This window comes from Pavona decussata, unplaced genomic scaffold (assembly GCF_977016875.1).
Source record: "Pavona decussata unplaced genomic scaffold, jaPavDecu1.1 SCAFFOLD_179, whole genome shotgun sequence".
NCBI lineage: Eukaryota > Metazoa > Cnidaria > Anthozoa > Scleractinia > Agariciidae > Pavona > Pavona decussata.
The window spans coordinates 10,001-37,970 of NW_028145589.1; the positions used below are offsets into that span (position 1 = coordinate 10,001).

At 38.6% G+C, this 27,970-nt stretch overlaps 2 protein-coding genes across 4 annotated transcripts in view; one reads left to right on the forward strand and one right to left on the reverse strand.

Annotated features, from left to right (window-relative positions):
* The window catches only part of LOC146463253 (protein amalgam-like), a 6,905-nt gene extending 3,876 nt beyond the window's left edge, over positions 1-3,029 (reverse strand). Inside the window, exons 1-3 of the mRNA XM_085084586.1 lie at positions 2,765-3,029; positions 831-1,217; positions 230-502 (exon numbers count right to left, since the gene is read on the reverse strand). Of these exons, the coding sequence (XP_084940712.1) occupies positions 230-502; positions 831-1,217; positions 2,765-2,804 (700 nt within the window). The 5' untranslated portion in view covers positions 2,805-3,029. The remainder of the gene's footprint in view (positions 1-229; positions 503-830; positions 1,218-2,764) is intronic.
* Positions 3,030-4,293: 1,264 nt separating this feature from the next.
* On the forward strand, positions 4,294-27,967 carry LOC146463254 (uncharacterized). Of its 3 annotated transcripts, XM_085084647.1 has the most exons (16): positions 4,294-4,427; positions 6,695-6,973; positions 8,923-9,297; positions 9,656-9,925; positions 10,619-10,960; positions 11,542-11,715; positions 12,490-12,508; positions 13,432-13,480; positions 13,712-14,747; positions 16,334-16,474; positions 17,602-17,795; positions 18,089-18,211; positions 25,840-25,910; positions 26,030-26,070; positions 26,359-26,455; positions 27,036-27,967. In XM_085084647.1, exons 2-16 carry the CDS (start codon positions 6,904-6,906, stop codon positions 27,127-27,129), a joined length of 3,096 nt encoding a protein of 1,031 aa, XP_084940773.1. In that variant the 5' UTR covers positions 4,294-4,427; positions 6,695-6,903; the 3' UTR covers positions 27,130-27,967. The 3 variants fall into 3 exon arrangements, with proteins under 3 accessions (XP_084940773.1, XP_084940771.1, XP_084940772.1); XM_085084645.1 differs by lacking the exon at positions 6,695-6,973 and having other exon boundaries at positions 4,295-4,427; XM_085084646.1 differs by lacking the exon at positions 6,695-6,973 and having other exon boundaries at positions 4,295-4,427; positions 13,715-14,747.
* Positions 27,968-27,970: the final 3 nt, after the last annotated feature.

Here is a 27,970-nt window from a genome sequence, read left to right on the forward strand (position 1 = left end):
AGTGTAATACAAAAGAAGAACTTAGAAAAATTGGTCAATTTGTTCAAGCTCCAGTCCATTTCCATCGTAGCATGAGCAGCCAAATATAATTAGTAGTAGTTTCTGTGCACTAGTAGGATTATTATTAACAAAACCGAACCATTAAGTTGACGATCCCATCGATTAAATACGTTTTCTGGCACGAAAACAAAGGGACAAAAAAATATCGGCTATATCACTTTTTTTTTACCTGTATCTTGTATCGATTCTTGTTCATCGTCAACAGTAACATTAACCTGTATGCTGTCTTCTCCAGCCAGGTTATACGCCTTGCAAAGATACACTCCACTGTCATCTTTCGTTACTTGTCTCAAGACCAGAGTTTGATTTTTTATAAGTCTTCCATTCCGGCTCCATGTGAGTTGTGGGTCAGGTAGTCCCTTCGCTTCGCATTTCAAATCCAAATCGGCTCCAGTCCTTAGATAAATGTTTCGTTTTAAGGGGCTGGTAATTTCGGGTGGATCTGTTTGTGAGCAATAATGTGAAAGAGTTTTAAAGAAGAGCTTTTTAAATTTTTAAAAACTTCACATATTTTTTATACACATAATCAAGAATCGTGAGAACATTTACCAGTGTTGCCACGAAAAGTGTTATAAACCTATTTTAAGAAATACGAGGGAATATGATCGGAATGGACGGACAAAGGATATACACAAATCCACCTACGGGCTGGAGTAGCTGTGATTTTGAAGGAAAATACCAAATCGATCTTGCTCTTTACCTGTGCAAAATGCTTCATGACCAGTTTCATGTCTCTTCTATGAGCTTTAATATTATACAAAACTTATTACCGTGCAGAAGAAGCATAACAACGTCCGTCAAGGGATTGCGGGCCAGCCCAAACTCAACTTGAAGTGCATATTGTTTCTCATCCAACGCGCTTATATTGTGAAGCATGAATGCCACTTGTAGATGAGACATGTCAAACTTGCAGCTTACTTTGTCCTCCAAATTTGGTTTAGTCAACACTTGTCCTCGTTTGGTGATAACCATAAGTTTTGGCATAATGTATCCCGTAGCTTTCCAGATCCCAAAAACCACCTCATCTACGCTCTCATTCCAAGTCCTTCCCGGCTCCAGTGTGAATGTCCAGTTAAATGTTATGTCACCGCCGCTTGTGCCAATCAAGGGACGGCTTGGCTTTGAACTAATCGTTGGACGCTGTTGCTGGTATGACACTAACGAGTTGAAAAAAAGAATGGAATGGGAGGATGTCATAAATTTTTGTCCTTAAAGGCTGGTTAAATCTTAGGGAAAACAAAACATGACAAGAAACTTGCGTGTAAACCCTATTGTACGTGAGTAATCAAAACTTAAGGGCACTGCGCCTCAGCTATGGTTAGGTTCTGCGTGACGGTATACGAGTAAACCAGCCTTAATCGTACCATCTCAGGATATTAAAGAAAGCTAGCTCCACTAGCTGAAAGTAATATGTACCTAAACTCTGTTTCGATGTGACACAGTGCCGTATTTTCAGTTAATCTTTGTGGCACATAATTCGGTCACTGTCTCAGCAATTGCTAGGGTTTGTAGAAGAATTCAAGATTCCCGGATATTCCTCAGTTCTACGTTCCAGATTCCAGGATTCCTGTTATTACGTCGGATTCGTTGAATAAAATAAACAATGATGGAAATCTGCCAAACTCTTTAAGTACTAGACTGCAAGCAGTCCCTTTCTGGATAGTCGAGAGGTTGCGCGAAATAGCCGAGCGCGAAAAAACCCTTTCTGGATAGTCGAGAGGTTGCGCGAAATAGCCGAGCGCGAAAAAACTGGAGCAAACGAGCGGAGGGGGGCTTGGGGAAAGGCGTGAAAAAGTCAGTCTCTTCTCGTTTATTTCTCCTCGCTCCAGTCTCGCTGCGCTGTGAGCGCATCATCTCGACTGACCAGAAAGGGACTGCTTGCAGTCTACTGAGAAATCCACCTTGTTTATTACGAATAGCCACTGTGTTTCAAATTAGCGTAACTCGAACAAAACAGCCACCTCGACCGTTATAATTTAAATTGTCTGTTTTACCGTACCACGAGTTTTTTTTTTTGTCCTTTGTTGAAATCTTCTACCTTGAAAGGAGGACATAATTCACATCCGTCAAGAAACGATTCCATCGCTGTATGATCTAGCCTCACACGCAGTCGTTTTAAGGGGACTCGTATTACCTCCTCCCCACAAGTGGGGAGGAGGTAATACGAGTCCCCAAAAAACCCTGCGTGGGAGGCTACTGTATGATCCTTCCTCCTTAGGGAAATAATCATGTCTGTGCTTTTGTATTTTTTCTCTCTCTTCATGTGTTGCTGCCATTTTCTTTCTTTCTTACGTTCCTGAACTCACTTGAATATACTTCTCATTTGTTCCTCTGCCTCGTCTGTTTGCCGACGATATTAACAAAACAGGATGTCTTTCACTTTCACTTGGCGACGTTGCTGTAACTGTATAACGAATTGCACGAGGCGATTCTTGTAAATAGAAGACTAGCTTATTTTCTCTAGAACTGTAGTGATCGCATTTTCGCATGCCTTTAAACACAGTTAGGTCTTTGGTTTGTGGCTCTTTCCTATTTAAGGCTGAGTGTTATAGGACAACTAAGTAGTACTTCCGGGTTTTCAGTTCGTCGCTCGAGTTTTCTGTTTTCAGATTACTGTGGCACTAAATTTACTCACAGTGTCAGTAAAAATGGTCCCAGAAATCACCCCAAATTAAACAAATATCAAGCAACATATTACACTTACCTGAGATACACAGAGCCAAAACAGCAAAAATTGAAAACATCGTCAGTGAGTTGAAGACAAATGTTTTCACCGATCGATGGACGGTTGGCACGGCTGCCTCAGCTAAATTTTATCAGCAAGTATTAATACTGTTGATTATGAACAGGACCGACAAAATCGGAAGGAATCCACTCCGATTTGGTTCGAAAGTTGGGTACGCGCTTTGAATAAAACACTTAAAAGACCCCGTCTTCAGTTCCGAGAAACAGGTATAATTTTCTTATTTCTTAGAAAATAGATTCCAAGAATATTGATTTCATTGTTCATTGTTTATGGTTCACGCTCTTTGAAAACATCACGTGTTTGGTGACGTTATAAATTATGCGAGTAACGTGTTTACCATTTCTAACCATCTGGTATCACTTGCACTGACGCTTTCGGTCAGCTAGAAATTATGTCGGTCAAAAAGATTCGGGAGGGGGGAGGGGAGGGAAGAGAGAAAGCTAAATAAATCGAGGGGGTACTTAATATTAAGTTTTTCTTTAAATGAACTGCTTTAATTATTTTGGCAGTCCTTATATGGAGAAAAATTAATTTACAATACTGATTGTCCATGCAAACGCAAGCACGTGGAGTCAGAAATAGCTTGAATGACTCAACGGAGAAGAAACCGTTCTCCTATGTTGATGCCAGTGTACTTAAAGGTAAAAAGATTACAAAAGTGACAATAGAAACAAGCTTTCCTTTAGATATTCGTATTATTTAAGACAATGAAGCGGACAAAAGCAGTGGGCGACTATATTTGGGAGAGGGTGATTTTTGGAGTGTGGACACCTATTCGCGGAAAGACGGCAAATCAGTGCTAAGCCGACGTGTAGCTGGACAAAAAACTAGACAGGATATAGGTAAATAAATAATAATTAGTAATTTTATGTGTCAGTGTCGATGAATTAAGTCTTAGTAGACTAATAACTTTTAGTTACTTTCGTTTCTCTGCATGATAATTTGGGGGTAAAAAATATAACGTAAAGAAAAAGTAAAATCAAACCTGGAATGAAAATAAATAACCATTTATATTTGTAATTTTTACATTTATACTTATATAACTTACCACCAAACGATATAACAGTCAATTTAATGCAAGATAGCAATCCACCGAAATGTGTTCCTTAGTACTGAGTTTAAAAGAGTTCCGGTCCCTGAAAACTGAAAAGTTAACCTTTATAACAGTTCTAAGAAAATAACTCAGTTATCAGACAATCAGTTTCTCAGTAGACGCATGGAAGCTGTAAGTAAGAATTGATTTTTTAAAGAGGGCATAAGATCATGTTCACAAACAAGTAATTCAATAGCATTACAAAAAGGAAGCCTTTCCGAGAACTTGATGTCAGGCAAACCGGCTCTACAGTCAAGTGTTTTACTGCAAACAAACATCAAAACAAAACATCTCTGATCGAAATAAGCTCCCAGAAGTCTTTCGCTAAGAGTCTAAGACTGTTTTCAATGCCAGTTGGGGACGTTTGAGGCCTTCCCTCCCAGAACCCGTGTTTAATGAGTGCAGCAGCTCTTGTACGCATATCCAATTCCGTCAACATTGCTTGCGCATTGGAGACGATGCGTTGCTTTTGCAGCAATGTCTTCTTTGTTTTGTTTCTTCTTGCAATGGAGGACTGTCTGACTTCAGGTAAGAATGTTTTCCCAATCGGCAATCCTTTAATTGTAACAAAGTCTCATCTGCATATAAACAAAAACCGTTTTAAAATAGTTATTAATTTTCGCCGATGGCATTTCGTCATATTTATCATGTGAAATAACAGTAGGTATATTTAATATGACTATTGTTTATTTGTTTGTTTGGAGTACGTTGTGTAGCAGGCAATTTCATATAAAAAGAATTACGATGAAACTTTAGACTTAAGTCAGTAAATCTCTTACTCAGCTCGTGTTACACTTCAGTTCCCATCAGATTGGCTGATGAGCATTGTACTATTAATAATATTGAGCTGAATAACAAAGTTATCATGTGGTGGGCCCGGGGGGGTACTCCTCCGAATTCTTGGTGGGGGTGTGCCGCCCGGGTCTTCAAATCCCGACCCTATTCCAGACCTAAAAATGCCATTTCCCACACCCGTTTTCAGACCTGACCTCTAAAATTCATACCCGTTTTCAGACCTGATAATTATGCATCAGTGCCGAACGGAAGTTGACGCAAGGAGTAAAACTAAGCTGGACTGACATAGTTTATCTATTTCTTTTTCTCGCTATCAGTTAGTCGTTCCAGTTACGTACTGAGAAGAAAAGTATGTTTGTAAGCTTTCGTAAATGTTCCCCGCCCCAAAAACGCGACCCGATTTCAGACCGTAATTGTCAAAATCTATACCCGTTTTCAGACCAAAACGGCTCAAAAACCATACCCTTTGGGGCGGCACATACCTATATACCTTATATAGGGGAGTACCCCCCCCCCCCCGGGGTGGTTGGTATCTTTACCCCGTTTCAGTTCACCTTGTACTGTTTGTTTTCTTTCCTCATGACCTACAATCATTATCACCACCAACACCATCATCATCTTTAAGTAAACTTTCTCTAAAAAGAAACGCATTTTAATGAGATGGACGACAGCATCCTTGCTACGATGGACACTTCTCTTAGTTGGTCGCCACCTTCTAACTAAAAGGGACTATTTAATTCCGCTTAAAGGAGGGACGAAAATCCCTTTACGACAGACGCCTCTCCCCAGTCGGCCACATTGAGTTGGTTGCTCATATGCCCTAAAGGGCATCTGATCTTATTTTATTTCCTTCTTGGTTGGGCCATTCTCTTTGATTAACAACGCGTCCAGTAAGCTAAGAGAAGAACCTTTTCCCGAAACAAGCAAGCATTCATCAGGATAGGAAACACTTGTTTTGACTGAAACAAGAGACTAACTGAATGTATCGGCCTCTTGACCCCGCTTTTTCTCAGAAATCCTAATGTTGTGAAGCTTAGTAAGGGTGTGTTTTTGACTGTAATTTCAGGATACAGTTGTTATTTCCTTTCTAGATACTTTTGATGGATATTTTCCAGACAAAGGTTTAGCCAAAATGAAGTGTCCAGATTATTTGACATTTTCATGTTAGTTAAAAATTAGAGTTAACAGCTGTGCTGTGGACAGGTTTGCCCACTTCCTTTAACCTTGGCTTGGTCCACCTCGAAGGTTAAAATCAAGGCAAAACACTTAAGCATTTTATCAGCCTGATTGGCTTTCCCTTTCTATCTATTTTCTTAGAACAGTTGTGTTGTTCTTTCCTGTTAGTGTATTTTGGCAAAACCAATTCTTATCTCTGGTTGGGACCATCTGGCGTTGGTTGAATTACAGTCGTAAACATGTTAACGGCACACCATAAATTAAGGCGTGATTTGAGTGATACTTGTAAAAAAAAGATGATGAATTGAGTAGAATTGAGGCAGTAGAATTGATGTAGCGAAGAACCGGTCCTTAAAGAATAAAGAAGAGCTACAAAGATTCCTGGTGCCTCTCTGCTGAGTCAAGCGAGTGTCTTACATATTTGGTGGAGAGACGGACATCCCTTTAAGACAGACGCCTCTCCCCCCGTCGGCCACATTGAGTTGGTTGCTCACATGCCCTAAAGGGCATCTGAGCTTAGTTTATTTCCTTCTTGGTTGGGCCATTCTCTTTGATAAACAACGCGTCCAGTAAGCTAAGAGAAGAACCTTATAACCTTATAAAAGAGAAACAAGCAAGCATTCATCAGGATAGGAAACACTTGTTTTGACTGAAACAAGAGACTAACTGAATGTATTGGCCTCCCGGGATTGGCCTCTTGACCTCACTTCTTAGAAATCCTAATCAGTAAGGCGTTAGGTTCTTGGAAAACAGTTTAAAAATAAACTCTTACAAGTTCACTGTTGCATTTCCAGTATTCTATTTTCCCGTATTTTTCTTCACAGGCTCTATTACTTTGAGTTTATAATAACAGACGTCCTTACAGGCGCGAGATAGTCTTACGGGCAGACTAACGCCGGATTGAGTCCCAGTCACAAACCACTGTGGCGTTACAACTCTTGTTGTTTACTTTGGAACTAAAGAGGTTCTGAGTTGCTATTACTCAGACATCACTAAAACGTTTAATTAATTGAAAGCAAAACAACGTTTTATAATGGGATACTGGTGTAGCTTCATGGTGATGACTCTTGCTCTGAGCGGCATTCTTCCTTCAGCAAACACAAGTAAGTAATACATGGCTAACAATCATTAGTAACTCTGGCGTATAGTAATAACATACGGATATGGATGTAATTTGCACGCCTCTGTGAGACGCCGCTCATCCTGCAGTCTCCAGGACTTTTCTAGGCACTTTTGCTTTCTAGTTTTTGGCCTGGTGATATAATGATGATATTGTGTAATTAATGTTTCTCGATTTGCAGCTTAATAAACTTGCAAAAGTTCATTTTCAATGTTCTTGGCAAGTTGTTCTGCACTTCTAGTCTTAACTTCCTTAATTTACTTTCACTTTGGTTCTGAGAAAATATTTAAGCCTTGTAACTTTTAAATTAGCTATAAAAATGTCTACACCTTTATTCCTATAGATGCTGCATTGAGGCCTTTTTTCACGGCGTAGTTTGTTTCATCAGGCTTAACCCAGTTTTCCCTGGCTATCTTTTTTGCGATCACCGTTTCTACAAACTGTTCTTCCGTCCAACTAAGAGAGCTTTGCTATGTATAAACTCGTGTACCCAAAAAGCTAATTCCCTTTTACTCCTAGTTAATTATAAGGTCGGTTTACTAAATTTTTTCAATCTGCTTATTGAGGACTTGTTTTTACGTGCGAACACACCGGAAAGAATACAATAAGCTCAAAATGAGCTCAGTCATATAGGCATCTAACAATGTTTGTGAGACTCATCCTTTTGTGCATTGCGTGTCCCCGGCGTGTAATCAAGGGCACACTTTGAGTTTGTTAGCTACAAATTTATAGCGTAAAAGAATAACTGGTTGTAATGTTAAAATTGAATAATCGGCTTTGGCCTTTGCCTGCACGAAGTTAGAGCTTTATGTTCTTTTTAAAATGTAAGAAACTCGATTCTTTGTGTTAAACCTTTCTACTTTCTTTCTACTTCCTAGTAGTGTTATTTAGTCACATATCGTATATCGTATATGACCAAAGGTTACTAAGTAGAAGTATAGTCACACAAAGATTGTAGAATAACTTCACGATTCTGAAAGTGTTGATAAAAAAAAGTCAACGTTATTCCAGGAGGATTACAAAAGAATACTTTTAAGACGTTACCAAGTTCAAGTGGCTGCGTGACGTGCGCTTTTGAACTTGTACGAGAGCTGGGTGGCGAACGCTAGAATATAGTGCGTCACTCTAACCGATAGCCTCCAACGAGGACCGGTTTTTGAGGGGCTCGTATTACACTCTGTTATAAGAACGTCTAATTTTGGAGCTGAGGCTGAACGTTCTTATATTTTTTTGCGATTTGAGGCTGAGAACGTTCTTAAGATGTTCTTAAATTACATGGTATACACTAAATGTATTTCAGTAAATCAATGCGGGCGTGACCAGGAAACCTATCAAAGTGCATTGCCTGCTGAGATATGGTAGCAAGAAAACTGCTGATTATGACAAACCGAGATGTGTGTCACCATTGCTAATGTTATACAAAACATGCCCTTAAGTATTTTGGTTAATTTACATTTGTTACCCTGATTTTATATACAGATTAGCAAAATAAAAGCGTTCTTAATCGACTCTCAGCCTGAGGAATGTTCTTGATACGTTCTTAAAATTTTGGTCAATCTCAGCCTCAACGTTCTTATAAAAAGGGTTCTTATAAAAAAAAACAGAGTGTATTTGTGTGGAGGAGGTAATACGAATCTCCTAAAAACGACTGCGTGCCGAGGCTATGTAACCGAAAGCACTTAAATAAGAAGCTGTGAATTCAAATATTTTGCGTTCTTACAGTGAGCAAATTCTAAAACTCCCGGCATGTACATCTAGACTGTTAACTCCCTCACCGTCTAAAATGAGGGTTAGCTGAATCTATTACCCAACTATCCATGGGTTGTGGCTTCTGGTTGTGTAAAATTAATATGTTTTCGTAAATAGATTGTTGTTGTCGTCTGAAACCATTTGTACCATGGAAGTCATTAAAATGTATGGTTTCCCTAACAGGAGACCGGCAAAGAATGATCTCTACTCCAGATAAGCCTACACGGGTCTTCATTGGTGAGAACGTTTCTTTGGTTTGGCGTTACTATCAACCGGCACATCTTACTCTGGTCGAGGTTGTTTTCGGTCACTGGCGCAGCACAGGTTTTGTTTATCCTAAACTTATGGTCGTCAACGGTTCAACAGGAATTTCCAGTGTGAACACACGTCACCAGTCCTTTATAAGCTGGGCAGGAAACCTGACGTCTTCATTGGTTGTGTTTATTTTGCACAATGTGCAGCCATCGGATGATAATGTGGAATTTGGGATGCAGGTGGAATTTGGGCTTGCACATAACCCGCTGACCGATATAGTGCGGCTTCAAGTGGAGGAAAAGCGTAAGTGATACCATTTCGGACGTGTTATGGTGATGGTGTATGCTTTGAATTGAGATTTATCATCATTTTAATGTTTATGTTTTTTTTAGAAAGTATCACCCAAACGATTGGTACTATGTAGGGTCAGTGTACATGACGTGGAGTTTGTATTGCTGTATGATTGAGTTCAGTCATTTCGTGAGATTGAGTTTAGTTAAAACAAGATACCTGTTGCCATGTGCATGAACTGTCTCATGAGAGAATAGGAGCACATTGCACGTTTTCTCTTCGTGATATAGTACCCAGTCTTTGTCAAGTGTTGAAATCAATGTATTTAGATCCTAATTTAAACTGTATTGATGACCTCTGTACTTTCTAGCTGTCGTAGATCTTCCAAGAATCACGCATATCACCACACCTCCTCTTCTAAGGATAGGGCAAAACGTGAGCCTCAGGTGCACGGCCAGCGGATTATCTCTTCTCAACGTCACGTGGTACAAGGATGGAGTCGGGGTTGCGACTAACCATGGTAACGGTACTTCTGAAGCGGTGTTTAGGTTGTATAACATCACGGTTCAAGACTGGAGCGAGTACGTCTGTGTCGCTAAGAATGCAGTCGGTGAAGATAGGAGAACGGTTTATCTCAGAAGTAAGTTGTATTTGTTGGTATTCAAATGAATTGCTGGTAGCTCATTATCTATTAGCATTCTTCAGATAACAATCGTACTGGTTAGTTACAGGCGGATAGGGTGTTTTATATCAACCAGAGATTTTTCCTTCCACTTTTAAAGAATTTTTAAACGTTGTACTTTGCAGTTTCTAGTCGAAGATCCCAAAGCATTTGTTGATCCGATTTAAAAACGTGTGAAATATAAAAACTTTACTCTCAGATTTTTGTTTGTTGTCCAGTTAAGAGATGAATTTGCTTGGGTAATAATTGTTAAGGGAAAACTAACTTCCGAACAGGGTTTCCTGAACTCTAATGTGCAAACATGTATAACAACGTAAAAGGCTGCGCGTGTCTTTATTCAAGTCGCGGCCATTTTGAAAAAAAAAAAAAAAAAAATGGGACGGCCATGAGGTAAAATTTCACGAGTATTGGGAGCGAAACACCGTCCGGAACTTTTTGTTCCCTGTCCACAATCAGAAACACTGAAGCATATCGGACGTTCCAGACCTCGCAGATTCCCTTTTCCATTTCGCTTATCTCAACAAGTCTTTCTTAAATGACGTGCCCATAAAATCTACACACATTTCCAAAAAATACTTATTGTGTTATCTATTAAGATCAGTGATATATCCTGCTTGAATGACTGATAACCATTTTCTTTTTGTGCTCTAGTTCTCCCAGCAAGTCCAACCATTCTAAACACAAACAATATAGCATACAATGCCAGCTGGGTCCTGAGGTGGTCAGCGGTCTACAGCGAAGGACGTTTAGTGACGTTATATACAGTCTGGCATCGTGTTGTGCACGTGGTTAAAGACAACGTCACACGTAAGGGACCATGGTTACCGCAAAATGTCACGGGATTTATGTACCACAAAGAACTTGCCGCTGACACGCGTTACATGTTCGCGGTAACGGCTTGGAGCAGATGGGGCCAGAGTTTATTGGAAAATGACAAAATATTTTCTCTATCAACGGATTTCAGACTGACACCAACGATTACTTTTCAAACAGGTAAGAGCTGGAGCGAATCCGCGAGAACCAAATAAAGGACCGTGAGGATTTCTTCAATTGTTAGAGAATTTACGTATTACAAGACCGAATCTTTTCTCTTTGTCACCACGTAAGAAGATTCCGCTACTGATCTTAGCAATGTGCTGGAAGAATGCCTCACATGAAAGGAGTAAATAATCTGCCTGGTCACGAAAGTTCTTGTAACCAGTGATTAGGGAATTCCCCAAAATCATGAATTTTGCACGTTATAGAGAAATAAAACAGTAACAAAAGAAAGTACGGCTCAGTAGCTTTCATTGGAATGGCCCACTTTAGTTAGTTACAGCAAACAAAATAAACTCAGTAAAAAGTAATAACTGAACATAATGCTGATCCAAGGTTTAACTCTGTGCAGGAGAGCGATGATTTTCTCCCCTCGAGCTTGCATTTGGCTTCTTCTAGCGATGCATATGGTAACTGTAGAGATTGTCGTTTCCCATAGAATATACTTAGCTGGATATTACCAATCCTTGATTGAATTGTAAGAAGGATCCAGTGGCACTAACATTTTTTGCTCTACTTTTTTTTTTTCATGTTTTCAGTCTCAACAGAGCCTGACACATTGATATCGCCAACATCCAAGCGAAACAGGAATGTCCATCAAAACAAATTTAGCATTATTTTGGGGATACTTATAGCTTTAGCCGCGATAATCTTCCTTGTGGGCGGAATTTGCTTCGCACGCAAAAAAAGTGGCGAAAAAGAAAAACATAGAAGTAAGTAAACTATTGTGAAGAATCCACCTCTCGGGTCACGAGGAAGTCAAACTCACAAGCCTCCATGTTTTTATTACTCGCACCAAACGTCGGGCGTTGCAGTCGACTACCTATTAGGGGTAGACACAGGTCCGCTACACTATTGCATTCTCTGATATCCTGGCTAGGTTTACCGTGTAGTTTAGTAGTGTTCCAGCTATCTCATACCCTGCTTTGATCTGAAAGTAGCCCGCTCGCCACGGAGGTTAATGAACGGATAAAGGCGTCATTCAAAGCTGCTCCAATTGAACTTCTTCTCTTTGTAGTTGGAATAGAGCGTAGCTAAGAATATATCTGACTGCTCGGAGTCACCAGTCCACGGGTAATTCATCGCTACGATCCGCATGAAAATCCCATCGACCAGATATGTGGTCAAACGAACGTAATAGGGTGGTTTTAAATTTAGTGTCGAAAGTAATTCACGCTTTCTCGTCTTTTACAAGGCAGAAAGAGCATAAAGATCGTAATTAAATGAAATTACTATGCTTTCTGACCGATGAAGAACGAAACTGCGCCTTTTTCTCAACCAATTATTCGTTTCAAGTTCTTATTGGTTTATCAAATTTATTCACATTGTTTGGGTTTGTTGTGATTTGTTGGAATGCTTTAGGTTGAAAATCGTTCTTTGTGGCTTAATGTTGCTCATAGTGATGCTGATCCATACTAATCCTTTTTTTAATCATATTTGTGAGACATAACCCTATGTGATGACTTATTTATACTCACATTCAACAGGTCAGCAAGACATCAGAGGGTATGTCATTTTATTGATTGATTTATTGATAATGTTTTTTGCAATTACAAATGCATACACTACCCGTATGTATAGTAAATGCTAATCGAGGCGGGTGTAGTGTGACAAATATGTTTTAATATCACAAATTAGGTTAACTTAATACGTGAAAAGTAGTACAAAAATAAATAAATGAAGAATAAGTTATTAAAAAGGGTAAATATCAAAAGTTATCTAACCAATGGTAATAGAGGAAAAAACGGATACTAAAATATACCAATAATTCTTCCTTGGCTAGATGCTTACGGGAATAAAACAATAGAAATTACATTGAGGTTCAGAGATGGCAAAGTTTGATATGTATTGTATCGAATGAATAAAGACACTATTATTATTATTATTATTATTATTATTATTATTATTATTATTATTATTATTATTATTATTATTATTATTATTACCCTTAAGCCAGCGACACGCGACGATGTGTCAGTTTTGAAAACTCATGTGATAAAATCGCCCAACCTGATTGGTTGGCTTTACTGGCGATTCGCAGCAATAAACGTAGAAAGTCGCGGGAACGGACACACTTGGCGAATATAATTGCCGATATCTGACATGCCAGATATCAGCGATTCTATACGCCGATCGCGGCGATCGGCGAAAATAGGAATCGCTGCACCGGCCACACCTAGCAATTTTCGCCGATCGCGGCAATCGCCGTATAAAATCGCCAAGTGTGTCGCTGGCTTAAGCCTCCTTGCCAAGCAAGAATTTTAACATATCGAAATTGGCCTTTTGATATTTGTCAAAAGATGAGATACGTATACATTTCATCAGTTCCTTCACAAGTTGTTCTTCAACCACTCTATCACCAAACGTGAATGACATTGACATATCATACTGATAATTTGACACAGGAATGTTTTTTTTTTTCTTTTCAGAACAACTAGACCGTCGTTTGCATCTCAAGTGAATCCCACGTTCGAATCGGTAAGCGCCTTAACAGTTTATGATTTAAAAAAACCCCTTCTTTCGAAAAAGGTTGTTTGCGTTTTAAAATCAAAACCACAAGCTACCACAGTGTTACCTGAATTCATTGTTAACACAAATTTCCCCTTTTCTGAAGATAAGGTGGTGAACACATGCAGTTTTTAACTTGTGATATGTTAGAAGCTTACAACTTATTACAATCACTTGAAATGAAAGACATATTTATTGCAGCAGGTTCAAGAGCCAGTGGACGACAGACGCTCTGTGATGCTATCAGTATCTATAACAAACAACGCAGAAGCCTCCTTGGCTGCAAACCAACCCCCAACACCAATAACAAACGTGCAGTACTACAACAAACCAAGCACTGGCAGAAGCTTTCTGTTGACTTCATTCCGACCAGACCAAAACGCCATCATACCTGGGCGTACCGCCAATAAGCAGCCCTCATCGATGAGCCGAACATTTGACCCTTACAGGGGTGGTGAGGGGAATAATCAGGATGACGAGATTGGCTCTTCTGTTACCTTCGACGTAGAGAATCATGTTGCCTTGGAAACAAGCATACCTGGCGCAGGCCACGAGGCAACCATTCAACAGCTGGATCAGAAAACGGAGACAAACACTTTGAGAAAAGATGAAGTTGTAGCTTGCACATGCCAAGAAACACAATATTCGGAAGATTACCTTCAACCAGTGGAAAGTGAGAATTTGCAAGACAAAAAAAGAAACAGTCCCAGGTTATACAACAGAAAAGCTCAAACCTTAACGCCTCGTCCTCGGCCAAAACCAAGGATGAAAAAGTTGGGAAGAGGAGAAACAGAGAAAATTCAACGCAAGGACTCTGAGTTTAGTGGACCAACCTTAAACCCACAATTGACTGATTTACGAGCCGACAATCCCCCAATTAGGGAAATGGACTTTGGCCAGCATTGTGCGTGCATCAACCCCCCTTACCAATCACACCGCATCAATCCTCAACTGAGAACCTTCCACGGGACTCGAATGCATGGTTATCAGAATGATAAATCCCCAATGACTCCTTACCAGAATGCAACGAAACAAAGCTCCCTGTGGCAGCCTCCGGGTAACCGCGAGTCACCATACACCTGCGTGAATTGCAACATCAACTGGGAGCTTCCTCCTGATCGTCTGTCATTATTTGAAAGAATTGGTGGTGGATCGTTTGGTCAGGTGTGGAAAGGAACGGCGTGTGATGTGATTGGTGCTAAAGGCTGGTCAGTTGTGGCTGTTAAAATGTTAAAAGGTAAGAATTATTGAAGTGACAAGTTACAGAGCTGATATAGTAATAACAAATTTATGGATAGTGCAACAAGATACAGAACTGATGTAGTAATTACAACACATGGCTGCATCAAAGAAGGATCGAAGATTAATAGCTGTGGTTTCCCTAGTTACTAAATCACTCCGATTGTCATTGTCTGGTTAGTGGCAAGGTCGCCTGGCTCAAAAAAAATCAAAACGTAGCCTCGCGGGATACAATTTAATAATGGTTGCCCTCGTGGACGGAATACAAAACAGTAAGTAAATTTTCACGGAGAAGATTTTCAGGAGAAAATATTACAATCAATCTAATTTTGAAAGCAATCCTAAACATTACAACTTTTTAAAAGTACAACTAGGCCCGTTTGGCATTTTACATCACGATGTAACTCTCGGAGTTTTGGAGCTTTGAAGAAATAAAGTTTCAGCATGTAGATGCTTGTTTTGTCTTTTTTCTGTGGCTTATAACAAAGCACTTTATATCCTTCTCCTGGAAAAATAGCTAGTTTTGTCTCCCTTGAGTCTTCATATTTCAGTCCCGAGGCGAAATACTGCTGGCAACCTATTTCCCTTCCCTCGGGATCAGAGTTGGGTAAAAGTATCTTATTTTCTAATTTACAGCATAAAAGTGTCACGATTCTCAGAAAAACACAGTTACAATAACAAAACTTTGTTTTAATAATTACAATGAAATGAGAATTGACATCTATTAATATATTGAAAGTAGTGCAATACCGCTTAGTGTCAAAGGAAACAACAGAAAGCATATCTAAGATAAGACGTTATGTTTGATTTATTTAAAGGGGAAGTATCATGGGGTTTTTGATATCTTTTGTTAAAAATCATAAATTAAGACCTTCAGTCAGCTGCCAAATAATTCTAGAATGACGAGAGGAAAGAAATCAACTCAGTTCTTGAAAGGAACAACCCGTGAGCTGTCCTAGCGCATTTTGGAAACAAAAATGCGAGAACTTCGGAAAAACATTATTTTAACATTTTTCAAGTTTCAATCCATACCGGCCTACTCTGTCTCTGGCCAGAGGCACTAATCAACAGTTTTATTGCGCTGGGGTGATAGTTTATAACAAACTTGACAATTATTTCGCTTTTCTGCTAGCAGAAAAAATTTTTTTGGTTTTTAAATGACAGTAAATTTGTGTGATATTTCCTCTTTAATTAGTACAAGAAACAAAAAAAAAGACGATTTAATAACTTCACGAGTTCGGTTCTATTTAAGAAGTTTCTCAGTTAAACACTGCTTTTATAGAATCTCTTGTAACCACCGCCATCTTGCCAGAACTTTTATCTGAATCATCGCTTAACCGTAAATTCTCACAGTCACTTAGACTACACTCAAGTGAAAGCAGCCATGAAGATTTCACTTTTGAGAAACTATCTCAACTTGAGATGCTTTCTGGAGATTTATTCATTGATTTGGATTAATTGATAGATTGATTGATCGACTGATTGATTGATTGATTAATTGATTGATTGACTGATTGATCAATTGATTGACTGATTAATTGAGTGAGTAAGTTTAACTCATTAACAGTCACATTTGCTTTGTAGAAAATTCTTCCAAGTCAGACCTTAGAGACCTGATGTCCGAACTGGACTTGCTCAAGAGACTTAAGCCTCATCCTAACGTCATACGATTGCTGGGTTGCGTCACCAAAGATGTCGTGCGATGCCGAGGAAAGCGAGAGTTCAGTAAGTCTGTTTGCTTTTTAAAAGGGATCGTATAAAAAGCAAAGTTACAAAATAAGAGAACTTTGATCTAATTTTTTAATCATAACCGAAGAATTTCGTAGTTTTCAGCAATCTGATCAATTAGTTCGAACTGCAGTATGCTCTGGTTAGTGCACTGTATATATATTAAGAGCGACTGATCACTAAGAACATCATATCAAATTTTTATCTAAAAAATAGAGTTCAGTAATAACTCTTTCATCAACTTCTGTTGGCAAGTAGGTGAAATATGAAATACGAACGGAGAAACTTAATTTTCTTAAAATTTTGCGATTCGAACTTTTCGCACCCTGGCTGTGCTCGAAACCCACTGGCAACATGGTGAACTGATTTTGCAAGATTTGCAGCTGTAAATTCTGGAGAATACAGATCATTCAAACCACCTATTTCGCTAGTTATAAAGAATGAACCTTTTCGTTTACAATGTGATGAATTGCAATCATAAGCTTTTATTACTGTAATAAGTCTGAGGGCACAAAGTTTATCTACTTTGAGCACTTATCACAACATGCAGGAATAAATTGCAAAAGTGGCTCGTCCTCACAGGCTCTTCTATATATCAGTGTAAAGTTCCATCCTTCGTCTACGAAAACCTGTTAAAATATTTGACCGCAATCCAGTTGCCGTTTCACAAGTGGGAGGTAAAAGTTGTGAAATTCGACTAACACGGCCACATTTCCATCGAACATCTCATCGACAAATGTTAGCAACTAACCAGGAAATGAGATAACTATCGCTTTGAAATTTCTCCACGAAGCAAGATTAAACATTTCTTACCAATTTGATTGTAATAAAAACGCTGGAATAGTTCCATCAGAGAAAGAGTCCATCACATTGAAGCGAATTCACTGTCCACTATTATGTTTTTACTTTTTGAGCCAATAAACGAACTGGTCAGCGGCTAAGAAACATGGTGGACGGTGAATTCCAAAGGAATTGAATAAGAGGTTCTTAGGGATAGTCGCTCTTAAAGCTACTAGTTTTCATTTTTAAAAGCTTAACAAAATGAAGCTTCTTAAATTATGCCTCATGCGCAGAGGATATGGAGATTAATAGGTAAAGCTCCATTCTCGTTTTTCTTTTCCCAGGGCCACCTCTTGTGATACTGGAGTTTGTCCCTCATGGCGATCTTCTTGGATATTTAAAGAAAAGCAAAGGAGAAAACGATAATTATTATAATTTGAGAAATAAAGAATCGACCCCAAGCAAAATAACAAAACAGCAGCTTTATCAGTTCGCGCGTGATATTGCTTGTGGAATGGAATTCATATCAGCTCAACAGGTATGTCGGCAAAAGTGTTATCGGATGTTTTCCATTAAGCAGTAGTTTCTCAAAAACGTAGTGATACGACATGAATATCTAAAACAAGTTGACTTATCGGCTTAGTTTTGTATAGTACCAGTGCAGCTATATTCGTCACTCATAGAAACTGAATCCTTGCCGGGTTTAATCCGTAGGTGGCAAAACTTGCAAGGTCAGGTCATTTGGCATATGGTCACAACTCCCGTGCAGAGCATAGTTGAATTGTATAGATCAAAATGATCAGTGAGGTTTTATCTCCTGTTATTTTACAGCTCATTCACCGAGATTTGGCGGCTCGGAATGTGTTAGTTGGTGAGGGCATGCGCTGTAAGATCACCGATTTTGGGATGGCGAGAGACCTGGGTAAAGCTGAAATCTACATCAGGAGATCGAATGTGAGTATTTGCACAGGCGCCATGGCTACCTACTTAACATTGAAAGTGAAAGTGAGAAGTGATCATCGCAGTGAATTTTCCAATTTATGCAATTGGAAATTGGAAGCCTGAAAAAAATTCAGGCTTCAACGGGATTCGAACCCGTGACCTCCGCGTTACCGGTGCGATGCTCTACCAACTGAGCTATGAAGCCACACATTGGGAGCAAGGTCAATTGTAGGTTCCCATTTTCCCGTGAGAGGAGTGAAACGATGTAAAGTATATGAAATAATTCATATATGCGATGATCACTTCTCACTTTCATCTATATCCGCAGTTCATATATGAATTATTTCATATACTTTACATCGTTTCACTCCTCTCACGGGAAAATGGGAACCTAAGTAGTAGAGAAATGAGCGTTCTGGCTCAGGGACACAGGGACACAGTGCAAACACAATAGCCAGGGGATTAACGTCATCAAAATTGATGACATCAACATCTAAAAATAGAATGTACGTTCTGAGGAAGGGACACAGGGACACAGTGACGTCACAATAGCCCTGGGATTAAGGTCATTAAAAACTGATGACATCATCATCTAAAAATAGAGTTAGAGTTCTGAGGAGGGGGCACAGGGACACAGTGACGTGACAATAGCTTAGGGATTAACCCCATGGTAGCATCATAGTTTTAAAAATATATACAAATGATGTCATAGAATTATTTTTAACCACAGCGATCTACAGATTTTTTTATTATAAAAGAGGAAAACATTTTAGGGATAAAACAGTATCTTGAACAAGTATAATAGGTTTTTTGAATTAATTTTTGGATACATGACATCATATAGTACATACATACATACTTAATTGTATAGCTCCCCTTTGGGGGCTCTTCCGCCATAGGTAAAAATAAAAATAATAATAACAATAATGAAAACGATTTACATTTGGATGATAAAACAGAGAGAAAAAAATACGATAATAAAAAATGCATGAATAAAAAAGATTCTTAAAAAGTCTTTTTAAAAACGCTAAGACTTTCCGAGTTATTGTAGATGTTTTGCTCCACGGAAGGCGAAAGCCCTTTGGCCAGTCACAAGCTCCAGGATCTACAATTTCTTAGCTAAAGAATCTGTATTCGGGAGTCTTCTGGGAACTTAATTTTCCGGAGATTTATACAAAACACTGTTCATGTAAGGTGTATTGATTGGTTTTGGATAACGGCACTTGTCATTGTTCTATTCGATGTTTTCTATATTTTCCCGAAAACTCAGAAATAATGAAGAAATATTTATCGTGTGTGTTTCTCGCCTCAATTTACTAAGCATCTTTCCCGCCTAATGACTAAAAAGTTTCGTTTCAGGTTGAGCTTTGTTGGGAATTAAACAATTAAAACAGTCTTTATTTAGTTGTCTTCGTTTATTACAGTGCGCTGTCAACGGTAATGACTATCATCATTATCTAAAAATAGAATAATTGCATCATCGGGATGGAAGGGCTTCATATGATTTTGTGAAAACAGATAGAATGTTTCGTGGTTCGCTCTCTTTTTACACCCGCTCGAGTGGGATCTAAAAATAAATAGAATTATGGAAAAAATAAAATTATTTTTCGACAGATAATGTGGTTTTGCTGGTTATAAGAAGATGAGATTTTTTGAAAAGCACATACTATTTTGAAGGAGAAATGTGACGCGTGTTCCATTAAATCACGCACCGTTACACAGCCTGATTATGTTAACTCAGTCGAGCTTTGTTGTCTTTGTTTATTACAGTTCATTGATTCCTTGCTGCTAAATTGTGTGTTAAAATACGTACACAGAGATTTCACAATATGTATATCACAATAAAGTCGATTATGTTTGTTGTTGATGACTGCCCACCTTTACTTACATTAACAAGGGTCAATGCACTTTTGGCTTTCAGATCATTAGCTTTAACCTCTCTTCACGGTCCGTTAGCCACAAATTATGCAATAGCAGTGACCGAATCTAAAACCGGAATTTGCATGAAAAACCTCTACCTTTTTTTATCACAAACAATAGATAGCTTAAGTTTATAGAAATAATCAATTAAAACACGCCCAGAATTTACTGAAAATTCTTTATTCAAATCGTTCAACAATGAAGAACCACATTGCTCCAAAAGACGAACCCTTTCAAATACGCTCTCAGCGTTTCACGACCGTTCAGTTAGTTATGCGAGTTCGCAAGCCCAAAGTTGCATACAAATTAGTTCAGCTTTGCTTGAAAAAACCCCAAGGGAGTATCTTGACGTATTAGTATATAAACAATTTTATGTAACTAAACAAGGATCAATTGAAACACGTGACTTATAATTGTTAGCAAAAGAACCAGACAAGACATACCGTTTTAAAAACTTTATTAAAAAACAATGAATAAAAGAATCAAATACACAGCGACTTGAAAGGAAAAGGAATGAAAATGAATGATTTGGTTGACTATTACAAATCCGTTTTTTCCGCTCTATTTCGAGGAATAATAAATATTCCTTCCTTCCGTGTCTACACAATTTTATTATGGCCTCTAAGCCAAGAATTCGACTTTCTTTGTTTCTTGTGGTTTGCCTTGTTCTTTGTAGTCGGTCTTTTAGTTTTTGCTTTAAAAGAGGCTTCATTTCTCCGATGTCTTGACAGTTCGTGCACCGTTTCTTGTGTCTGTACTGCATTGTGATAGTGATTTTTTCCGGAATTATCCTCTTCACTTCCGTAAACGACGACTTTTATTTTAGGTTGAAGTTTCGCCTCTTGTAAATACTGTCTTCGCTGTATGTGGTCTAACTGATGAACGTCCGCGAGATGGTTAGGTAATCTGACAAGATACTTCGCCCCGCACGATGGAATCGGACAGTTTCTGCAAACTCTCTTGTAAACCATGTTGACAGTTTGGTGACTGAACACAAATGACATCTTTTTCGCAAAAAGTCATGTTATATAGAGTGTCAGAAAAGGTCAAACACAGGCCAGAAAGGCCATAACCAGGCCTGAAAGGCCAAAACCACGCCAAAAGGGACAAAAGGAGACAAACGGGCCATTTGTAGTTATCTTTTTTTTAAATTATTTTTCTCACACACACGCGTGGGTGTCGCGCGTCGCTAGCTAGTCACGCAACAGCTCTCAACTTTGGAATCATCATATTTATTTAAAAGTGTCATCAAAAATAAGAGTGTCTAATTAAAACGTTTTGATCTTGCTTTAGCAATTCGTATTTCAAATTTCAGATTTCGTATTTATTGTACAAGGTACTATTAATGTTATTATTTTCAAGTCATCAAGTTTGGTTTTTTACAGTTTTATTGAAATGCAACAATACAAAGGTCCAGGAAATAAAAAATTCCATAACATTCATAATAGGTTTAGTATTGATCTTGTGGAATGGGCTGCTTTTCGTATAATCGATTGAGTAAGAATTTTCGCTTATCAATAGCAAGTTCCGTCGATTCCAACCAATCAAATCCTTCTGTGTCTTTAAGCTCTTTTTGAGTTTCCATCACTTTTTTGAAGGTGGGATCTTTTTTCATTGCACGCATCCATTGTAGATTCTCTAAGAGCACTTTTCTCAGCTCTTTTCTGTAAACAGGAACGAGAGCGTTCACGGCTTTACTCCGAGCCACGTTTTCTGAATCTCCGTTTTCTTGGTATTGATTGATCAAAGCGTTAAGCTGGGTCTCGTGGCGGTTCTCGGCTTCATCAAGAATACGTGACCACGGCTCTAAGTTTTCTGTTTCTTCTTCTTCTCTTGAAGACTCTGTTCCTTGACTAGAGACTTCGCTTTCTTGGGAGAAATCGCTTTCTTCACTGTCTTCATAATTTCCAGCACCATGTTGCAGGTATGACGTATAGTTTGTGCCTGTCATCTTTGGTTTGAGCCGCACGCGTTCTGGTAGGAAACTAAACTTCAAAAACTAATGAGTCTCTTTTAAAGAAAATCGGTGAAGGTGGGGTTACTAAGCGTTCTCCTTCATAAATAATAAAAAGATCAGACGGGCCATAACCAGGCCAAATACAGGCCAGAAAGGCCATAACCAGGCCTGAAAGGCCAAAATCACGCCAAAAGGGATACAAGGAGACAAACGGGCCATTTCTAGTCATGTGTCTTTATTTTTTCTCAGACACACGAGTGGATGTCGCGCGTCGCTAATTTTTAATTGTCATAAGCTTTCAGTGATAATTCCCTTGTTCCGTTCAGGGTTTTGAATCAGGTCGCTAATACACGTAAAACGCATCTACTTTCCACATCACTGCTCGATAACACCGTTTTGTCTTTCCAGTTTTGGTCGTGAAACGCTGAGAGCGTATTTGAAAGGGTTCGTCTTTTGGAGCAATGTGGTTCTTCATTGTTGAACGATTTGAATAAAGAATTTTCAGTAAATTCTGGGCGTGTTTTAATTGATTATTTCTATAAACTTAAGCTGTCTATTGTTTTTGATAAAAAAAGGTAGAGGTTTTTCATGCAAATTCCGGTTTTAGATTCGGTCACTGCTATTGCATAATTTGTGGCTAACGGACCGTGAAGAGAGGTTAAAGCTAATGATCTGAAAGCCAAAAGTGCATTGACCCTTGTTAATGTAAGTAAAGGTGTGTAGTCATCAACAACAAACATAATCGCCTTTATTGTGATATACATATTGTGAAATCTCTGTGTACGTATTTTAACACACAATTTAGCAGCAAGGAATCAATGAACTGTAATAAACAAAGACAACAAAGCTCGACTGAGTTAACATAATCAGGCTGTGTAACGGTGCGTGATTTAATGGAACACGCGTCACATTTCTCCTTCAAAATAGTATGTGCTTTTCAAAAAATCTCATCTTCTTATAACCAGCAAAACCACATTATCTGTCGAAAAATAATTTTATTTTTTCCATAATTCTATTTATTTTTAGATCCCACTCGAGCGGGTGTAAAAAGAGAGCGAACCACGAAACATTCTATCTGTTTTCACAAAATCATATGAAGCCCTTCCATCCCGATGATGCAATTATTCTATTTTTAGATAATGATGATAGTCATTACCGTTGACAGCGCACTGTAATAAACGAAGACAACTAAATAAAGACTGTTTTAATTGTTTAATTCCCAACAAAGCTCAACCTGAAACGAAACTTTTTAGTCATTAGGCGGGAAAGATGCTTAGTAAATTGAGGCGAGAAACACACACGATAAATATTTCTTCATTATTTCTGAGTTTTCGGGAAAATATAGAAAACATCGAATAGAACAATGACAAGTGCCGTTATCCAAAACCAATCAATACACCTTACATGAACAGTGTTTTGTATAAATCTCCGGAAAATTAAGTTCCCAGAAGACTCCCGAATACAGATTCTTTAGCTAAGAAATTGTAGATCCTGGAGCTTGTGACTGGCCAAAGGGCTTTCGCCTTCCGTGGAGCAAAACATCTACAATAACTCGGAAAGTCTTAGCGTTTTTAAAAAGACTTTTTAAGAATCTTTTTAATTCATGCATTTTTTATTATCGTATTTTTTTCTCTCTGTTTTATCATCCAAATGTAAATCGTTTTCATTATTGTTATTATTATTTTTATTTTTACCTATGGCGGAAGAGCCCCCAAAGGGGAGCTATACAATTAAGTATGTATGTATGTACTATATGATGTCATGTATCCAAAAATTAATTCAAAAAACCTATTATACTTGTTCAAGATACTGTTTTATCCCTAAAATGTTTTCCTCTTTTATAATAAAAAAAATCTGTAGATCGCTGTGGTTAAAAATAATTCTATGACATCATTTGTATATATTTTTAACACTATGATGCTACCATGGGGTTAATCCCTAAGCTATTGTCACGTCACTGTGTCCCTGTGCCCCCTCCTCAGAACCCTAACTCTATTTTTAGATGATGATGTCATCAGTTTTTAATGACCTTAATCCCAGGGCTATTTTGACGTCACTGTGTCCCTGTGTCCCTTCCTCAGAACGTTCATTCTATTTTTAGATGATGATGTCATCAATTTTGATGACGTTAATCCCCTGGCTATTGTGTTTGCACTGTGTCCCTGTGTCCCTGAGCCAGAACGCTCATTTCTCTACTACTAACCTACAATTGACCTTGCTCCCAATGTGTGGCTTCATAGCTCAGTTGGTAGAGCATCGCACCGGTAACGCGGAGGTCACGGGTTCGAATCCCGTTGAAGCCTGAATTTTTTTCAGGCTTCCAATTTCCAATTGCATAAATTGGAAAATTCACTGCGATGATCACTTCTCACTTTCATCTATATCCGCAGTTCATATATGAATTATTTCATATACTTTACATCGTTTCACTCCTCTCACGGGAAAATGGGAACCTACAATTGACCTTGCTCCCAATGTGTGGCTTCATAGCTCAGTTGGTAGAGCATCGCACCGGTAACGCGGAGGTCACGGGTTCGAATCCCGTTGAAGCCTGAATTTTTTTCAGGCTTCCAATTTCCAATTGCATAAATTGGAAAATTCACTGCGATGATCACTTCTCACTTTCATCTATATCCGCAGTTCATATATGAATTATTTCATATACTTTACATCGTTTCACTCCTCTCACGGGAAAATGGGAACCTACAATTGACCTTGCTCCCAATGTGTGGCTTCATAGCTCAGTTGGTAGAGCATCGCACCGGTAACGCGGAGGTCACGGGTTCGAATCCCGTTGAAGCCTGAATTTTTTTCAGGCTTCCAATTTCCAATTGCATAAATTGGAAAATTCACTGCGATGATCACTTCTCACTTTCATCTATATCCGCAGTTCATATATGAATTATTTCATATACTTTACATCGTTTCACTCCTCTCACGGGAAAATGGGAACCTACAATTGACCTTGCTCCCAATGTGTGGCTTCATAGCTCAGTTGGTAGAGCATCGCACCGGTAACGCGGAGGTCACGGGTTCGAATCCCGTTGAAGCCTGAATTTTTTTCAGGCTTCCAATTTCCAATTGCATAAATTGGAAAATTCACTGCGATGATCACTTCTCACTTTCATCTATATCCGCAGTTCATATATGAATTATTTCATATACTTTACATCCCTACTTAACATTGTCTTTGAGATGAACTTCTCGTCAACTCTTGTTTTTGCATAGCTAACGTGACGAACACTTAAGGCCGTGATGTCACTGGTCGATGCAGACACAAGATAAGAGTCCATACCCAGTTCCTCGTGCCAACGTATACGCTGCATAAGGAACAATGTCCTTGCTTTTTTCCTTTCAAGGAGCTTATTTAAGTATGGAGTCTTGTGCTTGTGTCACAAGCGAAAACCAGCCCTAAGCCCATCTGTAGCTGACTCGTTCCTAGTCTTCTAAGTGATACGATGCACATGACAAGGGTACACGAGAGATGATTGGTAAGACTCCCTCTTTCTCTCTCTATCTCTGTTTTCTCCTCTTTTCCATTAACCCCCGGATTTTTAGATTTAAGAAAAAGAGAGACGACTCGGACGAGTTGCTATCTGTAGTAATTGTGGTGAAATATCAGTATATGCAATTCAGTTCATGTGGTTTTAAGGCCATCGTGTCAACGGCCAAGAATAGGCCTCACGCGCCACTTTAAGCGGCGTGCCGAAGACACGATAATTTATAAAAAAAAGGAGCAAACAATTTGTGTTTTGTTTTGCAGGGTTTGATGCCGGTAAAATGGATGGCAGTCGAGTCATTGAATAGTCAGATTTATACCACAGAAAGTGATGTGTAAGTACAAGAAAAGAAAGAAAATCATACAACTGATGTCCTTCCGTTACTTTGCATATTCCTCACACTGAGAGTCACATAGTTTATACCTCACCTACCATATCTTATGACTGTTTTAGGTGGAGTTACGGAGTTGTTTTGTATGAAATTTTTACCCTCGGTAAGTAGGTCATTTGATGTATTCTCATGCATTCGATACAACGCTTTAATCTGTTTTTCGTCTGATTTCGACTTCTTAAATTGCCTTTCATAAAACACTGTAAATTAACCAAAGAAAAGACAACAGGAAAATAAAAATGCAAGTAAAACTTCAAATTTATATCAATGAAGTGTCTGTCTTCCTTTGACCTTGTTGTCGGTTGGCCCGGCTCGGAGAACATCGTTTCAGTCGCACTCATAGATAGCTTCGACAGGAATTTTGTTAGTAGTAACCTTTAAATCTTTGTAGGGGGGAAGCCTTACGACGGAATGACTGGAGAAGAAGTTTTTAGTTTCGTCACAAGTGGCCATAGAATGCGAAAACCTCCGGTTATAAACCCTGAGCTGTAAGTATATACTAACTGAGGAATAAGTTTTTTCGTTTTGATATTCTTGGAATAGCAATTGTGTGAATGATTTCGGTGTATAACACGCGGCCCAAAGGTTCTGAGAGCGAGTGTATGTAGAGCCGACACTGAACTGAACCCATTGTTGCAAGGTCATTATACTATATATACACCTCATATACACTGTATACATACTGCGCGCGCAATAAAGTTTGAAGTTTACACACCGTAATAAGAAAAAATGAAATATGTACAAGGTAATTATTGCATGACCTACTCAGGGTGTAACAAGCGCGAATACAAGTGAATGACTCAATGCCTCGTTGTCGCCCTTCCCTGCGTCATTACCAGCACGACTCTTCAATCATCTTCTCTGAAAGAGTCTGTTGTTATGAACGCCGATTTCAGTTTGCAGTTTTCATCTTTACAGACACAAGATAAGAGTCCATACCCAGTTTCTCTTGCAAACGCAAACGCTGCATAAGGAACAACGTCCTTGTGTTTTTCCTTTCAAAGAGCTTATTTAAGTATGGAGTCTTGTACTCGGTATCACAAGTATCACTTCTAAACGCCTTTTCAGATATGGACTTATGCTGCAGTGTTGGCACGACGACTCAACCCAGAGGCCAACGTTCAGTATGATTGCATCTTGGATGGAAAATCTTACTCGCTGAACTCGTCCGTCTCACAATTTATCCCTGGTCCCAAGCATTAAGGAATCACGTGACATTCCAAATGAAAATTCCACAGCTGCTGTAAATAATCAAATAGAAGCCTGGGACAGTTTTATTTTCTTAAAAACAACCTAACGTGCTTGTGAACGAGTGGTTACGGGCAGTAATGTGTAGTTCGTAAGCTCTAGTTTATATAAACCTTTTTGAACAATATCCTGACTGGATTTGTAACACATTATTTCATCAGGGTGACAAGTACAGATTTATGCAATGTGTATTTTTTTTCTTAATGTGTAGCTAGTGCGCGGTGAAGTGTTACAAACAAGAACAACAACAATAACAACAAATACTACAGCGCAATTTAAAGTATCTGACAGGAACATGGGGTCTCCAAAACCATAACGTCATCATAAATTGAAGACGTTTCAAATAAGAAGCGTTTGATGGTTTATTGAGGGCTCATTTAGACTGAAGATATCATCATGAAAATAAAATCCGTTATCTGCTTCATTTACGTTTAGAAAAATAAATATGGATAGCATGCTACGTTCAACAAATCTGTTGTCTTAGGATAAGACTGATCCATGTTAGGCTAGCAGTATCGTTCAGAGTTTTCTTGAAAACGTAAAAAGGTCAAAGGAACGTTAAATTTACCTTAATACCTTAAAGTTCAAAACTTTAAAGCAATATTGAACTATAGTAGTTTATTTTATGATGTGTAAAATCTTCTTCAAAATGTTAGTTCCTATGGAACTTAGCATTTTGATTACATCCATACTATTTGTAATGAGGTTTGTAATCTAGTTTAAAAGGAACAGTAAATTTTTTAACAAACTGACTC